The 13,459-nt window shown below is 46.2% G+C and overlaps 1 protein-coding gene across 1 annotated transcript; it reads left to right on the top strand.

Moving 5' to 3' along the window:
- The first annotated feature begins 27 nt into the window (after positions 1–27).
- Positions 28–13,232, top strand: Klhl10 (kelch like family member 10). The gene is made up of 5 exons (XM_021176704.3): positions 28–352; positions 3,442–3,931; positions 5,173–5,790; positions 12,487–12,636; positions 12,808–13,232. Exons 1-5 carry the CDS (start codon positions 159–161, stop codon positions 13,180–13,182), a joined length of 1,827 nt encoding a protein of 608 aa, XP_021032363.1. The 5' UTR covers positions 28–158; the 3' UTR covers positions 13,183–13,232.
- The last annotated feature ends 227 nt before the right edge of the window (positions 13,233–13,459 follow it).

Here is a 13,459-nt window from a genome sequence, read left to right as displayed (position 1 = left end):
GTGATCTCACTGCCCAGGATTCTGGAACTTGGGCTGCCTGATGGTCCCTATATGAAAGATGTAGTAGGGAAAAGGAGCGACAGCTGGCTAAAGGGGCCCCCCATAACCCTCCCCAACACCCCAGGAGAGCAGCCTCTCTCCCCTGGTCCCAAGGAGCCATGGAGATGGAGAGCACCGCGGCCTCCACCCGGTTCCACCAGCCTCACATGGAGAGAAAGATGAGCGCAATGACCTGTGAGATCTTCAACGAGCTCCGGCTTGAGGGCAAGCTCTGCGACGTGGTCATCAAAGTCAATGGCTTCGAGTTCAATGCCCACAAGAACATCCTCTGTAGCTGCAGCTCCTACTTTAGGTACACCGGGGGACCCAAGCTGAGCCGTGTCTCCATCACTGAGACTCTGTGTTTGTTTATAACTGGTTTGAGCTGTTCTCAAATCTAAGCTTTGTAGGTTGACAGCATGCCATTGCAGCATTAAAAAAAAGTTGGACAGACCTGATCCTACACTCTAGATAAGGCTCCAAAAGGACCAGTTTATAATCCAGACATAGTGGCTCATGCCTGTAATCCCAGCAACTGGAGAGGCTGAGGCAGGAGGATCAGTAGTTCAAGGGCAGCCTGGGCTACAGAGTGAGAATCTATTTCTAAAACAAACAAACAAAAACAGAACCAAAACAACAACAAGAAGATAGTAAATATTTTTTTTAAGTTTGTATTTATTCATTTATTTTATTTATGGATATTTTGCCTGCATGTATGTCTGTCTGGGCCACATACATGATGCGCCTGAAGAGGCCATAAGGGGACATTGGGTCCCCTTGGGACAGGCATTGCAGACTGTTGTCAGCTACCATGTAGGTGTTTGGCATGGAACCTCATGTTCTGTTGAAAAGAGACCCATGTCTACAGCTCCAAGATGTTAAATAGCTTAAGCTCAGCAGGCCATGTACTCTGGCAACAGTTCAACTCTGCCTTCTGTCAAGAACTGCCAGACAAGGCCAGGATGTTTCTGTCCATCTCTAATCCCGGTACTTGGGAGGCAGAGGCTGGCAGATCTCTGTGAGTTCTAGGCCAGCCTGGTCTACATGGGGAGTTCCAGGGCTACATAGGTGAGACCCTGCCTAGAAAGAAAGAAAGAAAGAAAGAAAGAAAGAAAGAAAGAAAGAAAGAAAGAAAGAAAGAAAGAAAGAAAGAGGAAAAGAGAAAAAGAAAAGAATGGGCCCAGAAGACAGGATTAATACAAATTATTTATGGACACTGAAATTTGAATACAGTTTTAACATGTCACAAAATGTTCTTTGAATACTCTGCCCCCTCCATAATTCCAAAATGTAAAGAAAAATCTTGTTCCCTGGGGGCGGTACAAAGCAAAGGGTGGACTGGCTTCGGGCTGCATTTGGCAGAGGCTGTAGCTTGGCAAGCATGGGTCCTAAAGAAGGAGTTGATACCTAAGCCCCACTGGTCTTTAAGCCTCTTAGAAAAAAACAAAATACTCTGTTTTAGTCAGTACCCAGAAATGTACCTATTTACAGGGGCCCGCCTAACACATCGTTGTGGCCATTTATTGCTTGTTTTCTTACTGGGGGATGCTGGGTGTTAGAAGGAAACGAAGAAGTGAACATTTCTGTTCTCATAAAGCTTAGTCTTTTTTCTTTTTTGTTTTTTTGTTGTTGTTGTTGTTTTGTTTTGGTTTGGTTTGTTTGTTTTGTTTTGAGACAGGGTTTCTCCGTGTAGCCCTGGCTGTCCTTGCTCTGTAGACCAGGCTGGCCTCAAACTCATAGAGCTCTGCCTGCCTCTGCCTCCCCAGTGCTGGGATTAAGGCGTACCACCACCACCTGTGCTTCTCCTCCTCCTCCTCTTCTTCTTCTTCTTCCTCTTCCTCCTCCTCTTCCTTTTCTTTCCTTCCTTCCTTCCCTCCTTCCTTCCCTCCTTCCTTCCCTCCTTCCTTTCCTTCTTGTTTTTTTGATAAAGAGTTTCTCTATGTAGCCCTGGCTGTCCTAGAACTTGCTATGTAGTCCAGGGTGGCCTGGAGCTCACAGAGATCCAACAGCTTCTCCCTCCTGAGTTCTTGGACTAAAGGTGTGTGCCACCACGCTGGGCTACACATAAATATGGACGGTGGCTCAGTAGTGAAGGTACTTGCTGCTAAGCATGATTACCTGAGTTCAATCCCTGGGAGCTAACTGGAGAGAACCAACTCCCACAAGTTGTCCTCTGACCTCCACATGAACACTCACTCCTACATCGGAGCACTCACTCATATATGCTTACGTGTGTGTGTGTGTGTGTGTGTGTGTGTGTGTGTGTGTGTTTGTGTGTGCTAGGATTACAGGCTTGTGTCACCACACCCAGCCTTTTCTTTTCCTTTTGGTTTTTTGAATGGTATTTCCCTCTTATCATCAAAGTCAGGGGACATTTTTGAATGCAAGGGGGACATGAACTCTTTGTAAGGGCCACTCTGGTGCTGGGTTGTCTGTACACACGGGAGATTTGGTGGGCAACAGGACAAGGCAGATTTTGATTTAATTTTGTGTGTATGTTTTGTCTGCATGCATACTTTTGTGCCTGCCGCTCATGGAGGCTGGAAGAGGGCGATTCGTGCTGGGAATCAAACCCAAGTCCTCTGCAAGTACTCATTGCTGGGTCATACTCTCTCTATCCTCTGAGGCCCAGGTTGTTTGTTTGTTTGTTTGTTTAATTTTATGTACTTGAATGTCTTCTCTGTGAATATGTTTGGCCCCATGCACATGCCTGGTGCTTGCAGAAGTCAGAAGAAGGCATTGAAGTCCATAGAACTGGAGTTATGGATGGCTGTGAGCTGCCATGTGGGTGTTGGAATTTGAACTTGGGTCCAGTGCAACAAGTGCTCTTAGCTGCCAAGGCCTTGATCTTATTCTCATTCCAGAGCTCAATTTCTCCATCTAAACACTGTAAAAGAGAAGAGGGAGGTGGGCTGGGGAGATGGCTCAGTGGGTAAAGTGCTTGCTGCCCAAGCAGGAAGACCTGAGTGTTCAGATCCCCAGAAACCACACAAAAGCCAAGCATGGTGGCACATATTTATAATCCCAGTGCAGGATGGAAAAGACAGGTTAATCCTGGGGGGCTGGCTGGCCAGCCAGTGTACTCAGAACAGTAAGTTCCACAAAGAGTGAGAGACCCATGTCTCAAAAAAACAAACAAAAAAAAACCAACAACAACAAAAAAAACAGGGGCTGGAGAGATGGCTCAGCGGGTAAGAGCACTGACTGATCTTCCGAAGGTCCTGAGTTCAAATCCCAGCAACCACATGGTGGCTCACAACCATCCATAATGAGATCTGATGCCCTCTTCTCGTGTGTCTGAAGACAGCTACAGTGTACTTACATATAATAAATAAGTAAATCATTAAAAAAAGGAGGAGAATGTTTCCGTGCTAATTTCTCTCCTCTTCCCCCCCTTCCCAGAGCTTTGTTTACAAGTGGCTGGAACAACACTGAGAAGAAGGTTTACAACATTCCTGGCATTTCCCCCGACATGATGAAGCTAATTATTGAGTATGCGTACACTCGGACCGTGCCTATCACCCCTGACAACGTGGAGAAGCTGCTGGCCGCTGCTGACCAGTTTAACATCATGGGCATTGTTAGGGGTTGCTGTGAGTTCCTCAAGTCGGAGCTGTGTCTGGATAACTGTATCGGCATCTGCAAGTTCACGGACTACTACTACTGCCCCGAGCTGAGGCAGAAGGCCTACATGTTCATCCTGCACAACTTCGAGGAGATGGTGAAAGTCTCGGCAGAGTTTCTGGAGCTCTCTGTCACTGAGCTCAAGGATATCATTGAGAAAGACGAACTCAACGTGAAGCAGGAGGATGCAGTATTTGAGGCCATTTTAAAGTGGATTTCTCACGACCCCCAAAATAGGAAGCAACATATTTCAGTTTTACTTCCTAAGGTCAAGTTTAGTTACTCTTTGCAAATACTTAATTGCTCCTGTTTGATTCCTCTACCCAGAGGGAGCGTCCCTAAGAGCCACAAAATAGGTCTCTTGCTCTCTTTGTCTGCTGATTGTAATGCCGTATAAATATGTATCCCCAATGCCCGCTGACTGTGAACTCCTTGGGAGCAGATATGCCTTAGTCCCTGGCCCTGCTAGCCCTTCACATGAAAGTCAACTCAAAGGAGGTGCGCGGTATGAGTTTGTGGAAAGGAAACAGGAGCAGGTGGAACGTGCTAGGTGCATGCCAGATCCCCAGGCTATGTTGATGCTTAGCGAGGGAGGGGCGCCTCCTGCTCTTCCCGAGTTGGCGGATTTTGGTGTGGCTAGTTCTTCCTTTAGCCAAAATTGCCTTAGCGTGGGGAGAGCCGCAGGCCATCCCACAGAATTTCAAAGGGTCTTTCGCCCTGTTGCCATTCAATAAGCTCCCCACTCCAAGTTAGAAGCTAAGGTAGGAAGGAAGGAAGCCACAAGGGTAGCATACAAGTGTAGTTACTTGGTTTTAGTTACTGTTATTTTACATATGGAGCTATTTTTAATTTCTGGCCAATCACATGGCTTCTTTTGGTCTAAAAGCTCTACCCAGTGGCGAAGGAATTCTATCCTCAGATGCCTTCTGTCTAGCTCATTTCTTGATATGTATACCACCTCCACAAAACAAAACCACCTATGAGTTGAATACACATTCTCTCCCACAATCCCAATCTCAGCTCCCCTTCTCCTCTAAGGGGGTGGGGCCCCACTTAAGACTCTGCAAGGTTAGGCATTTCCCCTCCCACTGAAGCCAGACAAGGCAGCTCAGCTAGAAGAACATACCCCACGTACAGATAACAGTGTTTGGGATATCCCCCCTACCCTTGCTCCATTTTAAAAAGCAAACTAAGGGGCTGGAAAGATGGCTCAGAGGTTAAGAGTACGGCCTGCTCCTTCAGAGCACGTGACTTCAGTTCACAGCACTCAGACCCTCAACTACCTACAACTCTAGCTTCAGGGGATCCAATGCCCTCCTCTGGTCTCTGCCAGTACACGCACGCGAGTGTGCGCGCGCGCGCGCGCGCGCACACACACACACAATTTAAAAAGCACAAACCAAAATACACCCAGAAACCCAAAAGGCAGATGATATAGCAGGGCTTAAAGAGATGGGACTTCCCGACATCCTTGCCTCACCTGAATAAATTTCTGTATTTTCTTCTTAGGTTCGCCTGGCCCTAATGCATGCTGAGTACTTCATGAATAATGTTAAGATGAATGACTATGTCAAAGACAGTGAGGAATGTAAACCAGTCATCATTAATGCCCTAAAGGCTATGTATGACCTGAACATGAACGGACCCTCCAATTCTGACTTCACCAACCCACTTACCAGGCCCCGCCTGCCCTATGCCATCCTATTCGCTATTGGTGGCTGGAGTGGCGGGAGCCCCACCAATGCCATTGAGGCATATGATGCTCGAGCAGACAGATGGGTGAATGTCACCTGTGAGGAAGAAAGTCCTCGAGCCTACCACGGGGCAGCCTACTTGAAAGGCTATGTTTATATCATCGGGGGGTTTGATAGCGTAGACTACTTCAATAGTGTTAAGCGTTTTGACCCTGTGAAGAAAACTTGGCACCAAGTGGCCCCTATGCACTCTAGACGTTGCTATGTCAGCGTGACAGTCCTCAGCAATTTCATCTATGCCATGGGAGGGTTCGATGGCTACGTGCGTCTCAACACTGCTGAACGGTACGAGCCAGAGACCAACCAATGGACACTCATTGCCCCCATGCATGAGCAGCGGAGTGATGCGAGCGCCACAACACTCTATGGGAAGGTAAAGAACCAGGGTGGAAGGGGAAGATGGATACTGTTCGTCCTTTGCGGATGAGGCTGGAAGACAAAATGGCAACACTCCCAGTTGTCTTTCAGATGACGGTCCCCTGTACACAGCCACATCCAGATGCTCGAGGCTCATACAACATGGTAGGGTGCTTGTGTATAGCCTATGCACGGTTGGGTGTGGGGGCACACACCCATAAACCTAGCCCTTGGGAAGCTAAGACAGGAAGATTGCTGTAGCTTGAGGGCAGCTTGGGCTATGCAGGAAGACTCTCTCAAAGAAAACTGTTGTATACTATGTCTCATATACGTCAATTACCTTCAGATTACCTATAATACCTGACATTATGTAAACACTGTTAATTGCTATACTGTATTTTTGATAATTATGAGAAATATCTATACATTTTCCATATACATATTTAAATTTTTTGATGGGGGGGCATGCTGAGCATATGTGGGGGTCAGAGGACAACTTGCAGGAGTAGATACTCTCCTCTACTAGGTGGGGTCCAGGGACAAATTCAGGTTTTGTGGCCAGTGTCATTACACACTGAACCATCTCACTAGCAAAGTTTTTTATTTTTATTAGATTTTTTAAAAATTGTATTATGTGAGGGGCTGGTGAAATGGCTCAGTGGTTAAGAGCACCCGACTGCTCTTCCAAAGGTCCGAAGTTCAAATCCCAGCAACCACATGGTGGCTCACAACCACCGGTAATGAGATCTGATGCCCTCTTCTGGTGCGTCTGAAGACAGCTACAGTGTACTTACATATAAAAATTGTATTATGTGAATGAATGTTTTGCCTGAATATATGTATTTGCACCATATGCATGGCTAGTGCTCAAGGAGGTAAGAAGAGGGATCAGGTCCCTGGGGGTAGTGTTATGGGCAGTTGTGAGCCATCGTGTGGGTGCTGGGAATCAAACTGCGGGTCCTCTGCAAGAGTAACAAGTGTAGCCTGGTCATGGTAGCACACACTTTTAATCTCCAGCACTAGGGGTAAAGAGACAGGTGGATCGCTGTGAGTTTGAAGCCAGCCTCATTCACATAGTTCCAGGACAGCCAGGGCTACACACATTGTCACCCTGTCTCACAAAACACGCCAATAAAACCAGAAAACTAACAAGTGCCATCTCTCCAGCCCCCATTTACTTATTTGAGACAGTTCTGTGTACGCCCGACTGGCCGGAAGTTCCCACAGTTCCTCCTGTCGCTGCCTCCAAAGTGCTGGGAATAAAGGCATGTGACACTTTGACTTTTTTTTTTTTTTCCTTTGAGACAGGGTCTCAAGGAGTAGCCAAAGCTAGCCTTGAATCTTCAGTGATTCCCCCTTGCCAGAGCCTCTTGATTGTCATAACTACAGGTGGGAGCCATTATGCCCAGCCTGAACACATCCCTCTCCTAAGAGTTTCTAAGATTGGTTTTTCGTTTTTGTTGTTTTTGGGGGGCTGGGGTAGGGTACTGAAGAGATGCTCAGTTGTTAAGAACACTTGTTGCTCTTGTAGAGGACCCAAGTTCAGTTCCCAGCACCCACATGAAGCAGGCAGCTCACAACTTCTTTTAAATCCAGGCCCAGGGGATCCAACATCTTCCCCTGGCTTCTGAGGTCTCTGTCTGTCTGTCTGTCTGTCTCTGTGTCTCTCACACACACCAATATTTTTGTTAAAGTTTTAAAGGGGCTGAAGAGATGGCTCAGTGATTAAGAGCACTGGCTGCTCTTCAAGATGGACCCAGGTTCAGTTCCCAGCACCCACATGGCAGCTCATACCTGTCTGTAACTCCAGTTTCAGAGGATCTGACGCCCTCACACAGACATATATGCAGGCAAAAACACGAATCAACATAAAATAAAAATAAATTTAAAAATCTTTTTTGGAGCCGGGCGTGGTGGCGCACGCCTTTAATCCCAGCACTCGGGAGGCAGAGGCAGGCGGATTTCTGAGTTCGAGGCCAGCCTGGTCTACAGAGTGAGTTCCAGGACAGCCAAGGCTACACAGAGAAACCCTGTCTCGAAAAAAAAAAAAAATCTTTTTTGGAATGTTTTAAATATGTGCAGAAGAATGCAGGTGCCTAGAGGCCGGAGGCATCAGGTTCCCGGAGAGGAGTTTGGTTTTTTTTTTTTGGTTTTTCGAGACAGGGTTTCTCTGTATAGCCCTGGCTGTCCTGGAACTCACTCTGTAGACCAGGCTGGCCTCGAACTCAGAAATCCGCCTGCCTCTGCCTCCCGAGTGCTGGGATTAAAGGCGTGCACCACCACGCCCGGCTCCGGAGAGGGGTTACAAGGTTACAAGTGCTTGTGGACTGGCAGTTGTGGGTGCTGGAGACCAAACTTCCGTCTTTTTTTTGTTTGTTTGTTTCTTTGTTTGGTTTTTTTATTTTGTTTTTCGAGACAGGTTTCTCTGTGTAGCCCTGGCTGTCCTGGAACTCACTTTGTAGACCAGGCTGGCCTTGAACTCAGAAATCTGCCTGCCTCTGCCTCCCGAGTGCTGGGATTAAAGGCGTGCACCACCACGCCCGGCCTAAACTTTGGTCTTCTGCAAGAACCATATGTACTCTTAACCACTGGGCCAACTCTCTAGTTTCATCTTTCTCTCTCTCTCTTTCTTTCTCTCTCTTTCACACACACATACACACACATACACACACACACACACACACACACACACACACACACACACACACCAGGGTTTTTCTGTGTAGCTCTGGCTGTCCTGGAACTCACCCTCTAGATCAGGTTGGCCTCAAATTCACAGAGATCTGCCTGTCTCTGCCTCCCAAGTGCTGGGATTAAAGGTGTGCACCACCACTGCCTGGCCTTCTTTTTTCCTTTTCACCCACATTTTTATTTAGTGTGTGTTGTGGGTAAAAGCATTCTGTGGAGGTCAGAGAGCAGCTTGCAGTAGGCACTTTTTTCCTCCCTCTATGTAGATCAAGCTCCCTTACCCACTGAGCATTCCAGCCCTCCTCATCCTTTTCTTCTTTAATTCTTTAATTCTTTGTGTGTGGGGGAATACATGTGATGCAGTCCAGGGGTAGAGGTCAGAGGACAACTTTCTGTCCCACCATGTCAGTTCAGTGGCAAGAGCTCTTGACCATTGAGCCATCTTGCTTAGCCCTCCCCCCAATATTTGCAATCCTAGTTTTTTTTTTTAAAGCTTTATTTTATGTATATGAGGACACTGTAGCTGTACAGATGGTTGTGAGCCACCATGTGGTTGCTGGGATTTGAACTCAGGACCTTCGGAAGAGCAGTCAATGCTCTTACCCTCTGAGCTATCTTGCCAGTCCGAAATCCTAGTTTTAATATGTGGATGTGTGGAACCTGAGGTACACAGGGCTGACTGTGCTCTTTTGCTTATTAGAAAAAAAATGTTTGAGGCATGGTGGCACACATGATAATCCCAGAACTCAGGAGGTAGAGGCAGGTGGATTTCTGCAGAGCTTAAGACAAACTTGGTCTCCGGAACTCTAGGACTTATAGGATAGGCTAAAAAGTGAGACTCTTAAAAAAAAAAAAAAAAAAAAAGCTGGGCAGTGGTGGCGCACGCCTTTAATCCCAGCACTCGGGAGGCAGAGGCAGGCAGATCTATGAGTTTGAGGCCAGCCTGGTCTACAGAGTGAGTTCCAGAACAGCCAGGGCTATACAGAGAAACCCTGTCTTGAAACAACAACAAAAAATAATCAAAACCCAAACAACAAAACAAAACAAAATACATGGCTGGGTGTGGTGGCACACACCTTAATCCCAGCTGAGGTAGGCAAATTTCTGTGAGTTTGAGGCCAGCCTGGTTTCTATAGTGAGTTCCAGGTCAGTCAGGGCTACACAGTGAGGCAAGCCCTGCCTCAAAATAAAACAACAGAAAAAGAGTGACCCATGCACTAGAAATGTAGCTCAGCTGGTAGAGATCAGTTGCCTCGCAAATTGAAGCCCTGGGTTCAATTTTTAGCACCAAGTAACACTAGGTGTGGGGGTACACGGCTGTCATCGTGGGGAGGGGAGCAGGAGAACCAGAAATTTAAGGTCATCATCTTCAGCTACCTGGTGAGTTTGAGGCTAACCTGGGGAAAACAAGACCCTGCCTCACAAGGAAAAATAAAAAAAAATAATCATGTAGGCAGGGAGATGGCTTAGCTGGTAAAGTGTTTGCCTTGCCAAATTAGATCCTCTGCATGCATGCCCATGCAAAAATAGCTGGGTGGCATTTACTTGTAATTTCAGTGTTGGGGAGACAGAGACAAGCAGATCGCTACTGTCCTATGATCAACTAACCTAGCCTAGTTGCCAAGTTCCAAGACAGTGAGAAATCCTGTCTCAAAACGAACTACCCACCAAAGATATTGGGAAGCTGAAAAGATGGCTCAGTGGTTAAGAGCAGTTGTTGTTCTTGCAGAGGATCTGGGTTAATTGTCAGCACCCACGTGGCAGAAATCATGGAACTGCTAAGATTTTGAGTAATGTTTAAAATGAACTAAATAAACTTTACATCTTGAGGTTAAAAAAAAATTCAAGTAATAAAGGGGCACCAGGAAGTGAAATGAATCTGAATCCTATATTCAAGGAGATAAAACAGATTAAGGAAGTGGTAACCTCATAGCAAGATTCCACCCAAGTAAGCTTACTGATGATGCTTTTGCAGTTGAACAAGGGATAGTCATGTCTAGGTGTTACTATTACTTGGTTACTATTTTCACTTGAGATTTTAATCTGAAATGAGCTAAAATCCAAAAAATGGAGGACACACGCTTTTGATCTGGATCTTGAGGAACAGTGGCCATGAAAAGCTTAAGCCCAGGCATGGTGATACACACCTTTAATCCCAGAAGACAAAGCCAAGCAAATCTTTGAGTTCAAGGCTAGCCTGAGACAGAGAAAGTTCTAGGTGAAGAAATGCTTAAATGCAGGCATGGTGGTATACACCTTTAACCTTAACATTCAGGAGACAGAGCCATGCAGATCTCTGAGTTCAAGATCAATTTACTGAGCAAGTTCCTGGACAGTCAAGCTTCAGAAGTAAGGGAGTTAGAAAACAGAAAGCTGGTCATAGAATTAGAGGGGCCATGTTCCAGCACCAGCAAGCAGCAGAACGAGGCAGCTTAGGCCATGTGAGTCTGGCTTTAGAGTCAAAAAAAAGAAAAAAAAACCCAAAACACTGGGACAATCGACGATGCTTAGCTGGAGCTAAGAAATTAACAGTGATTAGGAAGAGACCAGCATCACGGAGGTGAAATCTGGGAAGTGTTTTCTGAGATCACAAAGAAGCTGTGTTTCAGAGATAGCCCAGGTTGTACCTCATGCTGCAGCTGCACTTGGTAATGTGTAAGAGTCACTCAAGTGCAGGTTTTGAAGGTATGAAGGTATCGTGGAGAACAGCTGAGGCTTGGCCCTATGAGAGGCCAGGGAAGACAGCCCAGGACTGAAGGGGTCATGCAAAAAAGTTGAGGTTTGGCACCATGAAGAGAGTCTATGAGAGGCTATCCGTGAAGCCTAGTTGTAGCAGAAGACCCCAGTATATTGGAGATGCCAGTTCCTTGGGATGATCACCAAGAACAGCAGCAGCAGTGGAATGGAATCAACCAGGTTCTAGAACGCTAGAGGAGCTTAGAAAATCATGTCTGGATCCCAGACATCGGAACATGAAGCTGTGAAGTTGAAGTTGACTTGGAGATCCCAAGATATTAAAGATGCCAGAGCTGTGGGATACCTGCTGAGGAAAGCTGCTAATAGGGAGTGGAACCAGCCCGAGAGAATGATGTTTGTTATAGTAAAAAAAGATGAGAAAGGAGTTGAAGATCTGAAGACCTCTTTGACATCAGTCACAGCGATGCAGAGTTTGGAGTTTGTCCAGCTGGTTTCCTGGCTTGCTTTGGGGATTACATTTAAGTGATTAGATGAATCTCAGATGAGAATTTGGACATTGTTGAGACTGCTATAGACTATGGGGACTTTGGATTATGCTATGTTTAGGCATGGCCCCATAGACTCATGTTTGAACAAGCCTATGGGGGCCAGGGAGTGGAATGTGGTGGTTTGAATATGCTTGGCCTAGGGAATGACATATGAGGAGGTGTGGCCTTGTTGGAGGAAGTGTGTCACTGTGGGGGAGGGCAAGGAGATCCTCCTCCTAACTCCATGGGAGTCAGTCTTCTCCTGTTTGCCCTTGGAACAAGATGAACTCTCAGCTCCTCCAGCACCATGCTTGCCTGGAAGCTGCTGTTTTCTGCCTTGATGATAATGGATTGAACCTCTCAACCTGTAAACCACCTCCAATTAAATGTTGTCCTTTATATGAATTGTCTTGGACATGGTGTCTGTTCACAGCAGTAAAACCCTAAGACACAAGGAAACTTATACCTCCTGGCCTCTGAGGACAGGGCATGCATATGGTTGTATAGATAGGCATAAAGGCAAAACATACATACATATAAATAAAATGTTTTAAAAAGTGATCCTCTGGCCGGGCGGTGGTGGCACACGCCTTTAATCCCAGCACTTGGTAGGCAGAGGCAGGTGGATTTCTGAGTTCAAGGCCAGCCTGGTCTACAAAGTGAGTTCCAGGACAGCCAAGGCTATACAAAGAAACCCTGTCTTGAACCTCCCACCCCCCAAAAAAAGTATTCCCTGACCTGCACCTGTCTTCTGTCTACTCCCCTGTATAATTTAGCAATCCTGAATTCTCTCCACACAGGTCTACATATGTGGTGGGTTTAATGGAAACGAATGCCTGTTTACAGCAGAAGTGTACAACACCGAGAGCAATCAATGGACAGTCATTGCACCCATGAGGAGCAGGAGGAGTGGAATAGGTGTAATTGCTTACGGGGAACATGTATACGCAGTGAGTTTTTATTGTACAATGATAAAGTGGCACCCTTAGATTCTTCTAATAGCCTACTACTGGCAAGCATTTGAAAAGAGGCATAGTGTCACTGGTCCCTCCCCACAAGGGCTTCCTCGGTGAACAGAAGCAGTGGATACCAGTCAACCTTGTTTCTTTTGCTCTTCACAGGTAGGTGGCTTTGATGGAGCCAATCGACTGAGGAGTGCAGAAGCCTACAGCCCAGTGGCTAATACTTGGCGCACGATCCCCACTATGTTTAACCCTCGTAGCAATTTTGGGATCGAGGTAGTGGACGACCTCTTGTTTGTGGTGGGTGGCTTTAATGGCTTTACCACCACCTTTAATGTTGAGTGCTATGATGAAAAGACCGATGAGTGGTATGACGCTCATGACATGAGCATATACCGCAGTGCTCTGAGCTGCTGCGTGGTACCAGGGCTAGCCAATGTTGGGGAGTATGCAGCTAGACGGGACAACTTCACGGGATTAGCACTGCGAGATGAAGTAAAGTATTCCGCTTCGACAAGTACCCTACCTGTATGAGCCTCTTCATTTAGCTAATAAAAAGTCTAAGCAATAAGAATTAATTCTTTTTTTAAATAAATGCAGTGTTTAAACTTGTAAGAGTACTGGAAAATGTTCAACTTAAGGGAAGCAAGGGTTGGATGAATGAGGGAGTAAGGAAGGTGATTACATTCAACAGTGGATAATGAAAAGAACCACACAGTACAAAGCAGCTCTAAAGAAATACGTTTATTGAAAACTTACATTTAAACAATTAGTAACTTAAACATGAGCAAGATAGCTTCAGGAACATAAA

The sequence above is a fragment of the Mus caroli genome, unplaced genomic scaffold, assembly GCF_978045245.1.
Source record: "Mus caroli unplaced genomic scaffold, Mus_caroli_1 scaffold_13, whole genome shotgun sequence".
NCBI lineage: Eukaryota > Metazoa > Chordata > Mammalia > Rodentia > Muridae > Mus > Mus caroli.
This window is presented reverse-complemented; position numbering and strand designations above follow the sequence as displayed.

What these genes read in the sequence shown, in the direction of transcription:
- Klhl10 (XM_021176704.3), top strand. Translation starts at nt 159, where the DNA reads ATGGAGATGGAGAGCACCGCGGCCTCCACCCGGTTCCACCAGCCTCAC. An exon ending in AGCTGCAGCTCCTACTTTAG is followed by an intron (nt 353 to 3,441) that starts GTACACCGGGGG and finishes CCCCCTTCCCAG; the next exon opens with AGCTTTGTTTACAAGTGGCT. An exon ending in ACGGGGAACATGTATACGCA is followed by an intron (nt 12,637 to 12,807) that starts GTGAGTTTTTAT and finishes TGCTCTTCACAG; the next exon opens with GTAGGTGGCTTTGATGGAGC.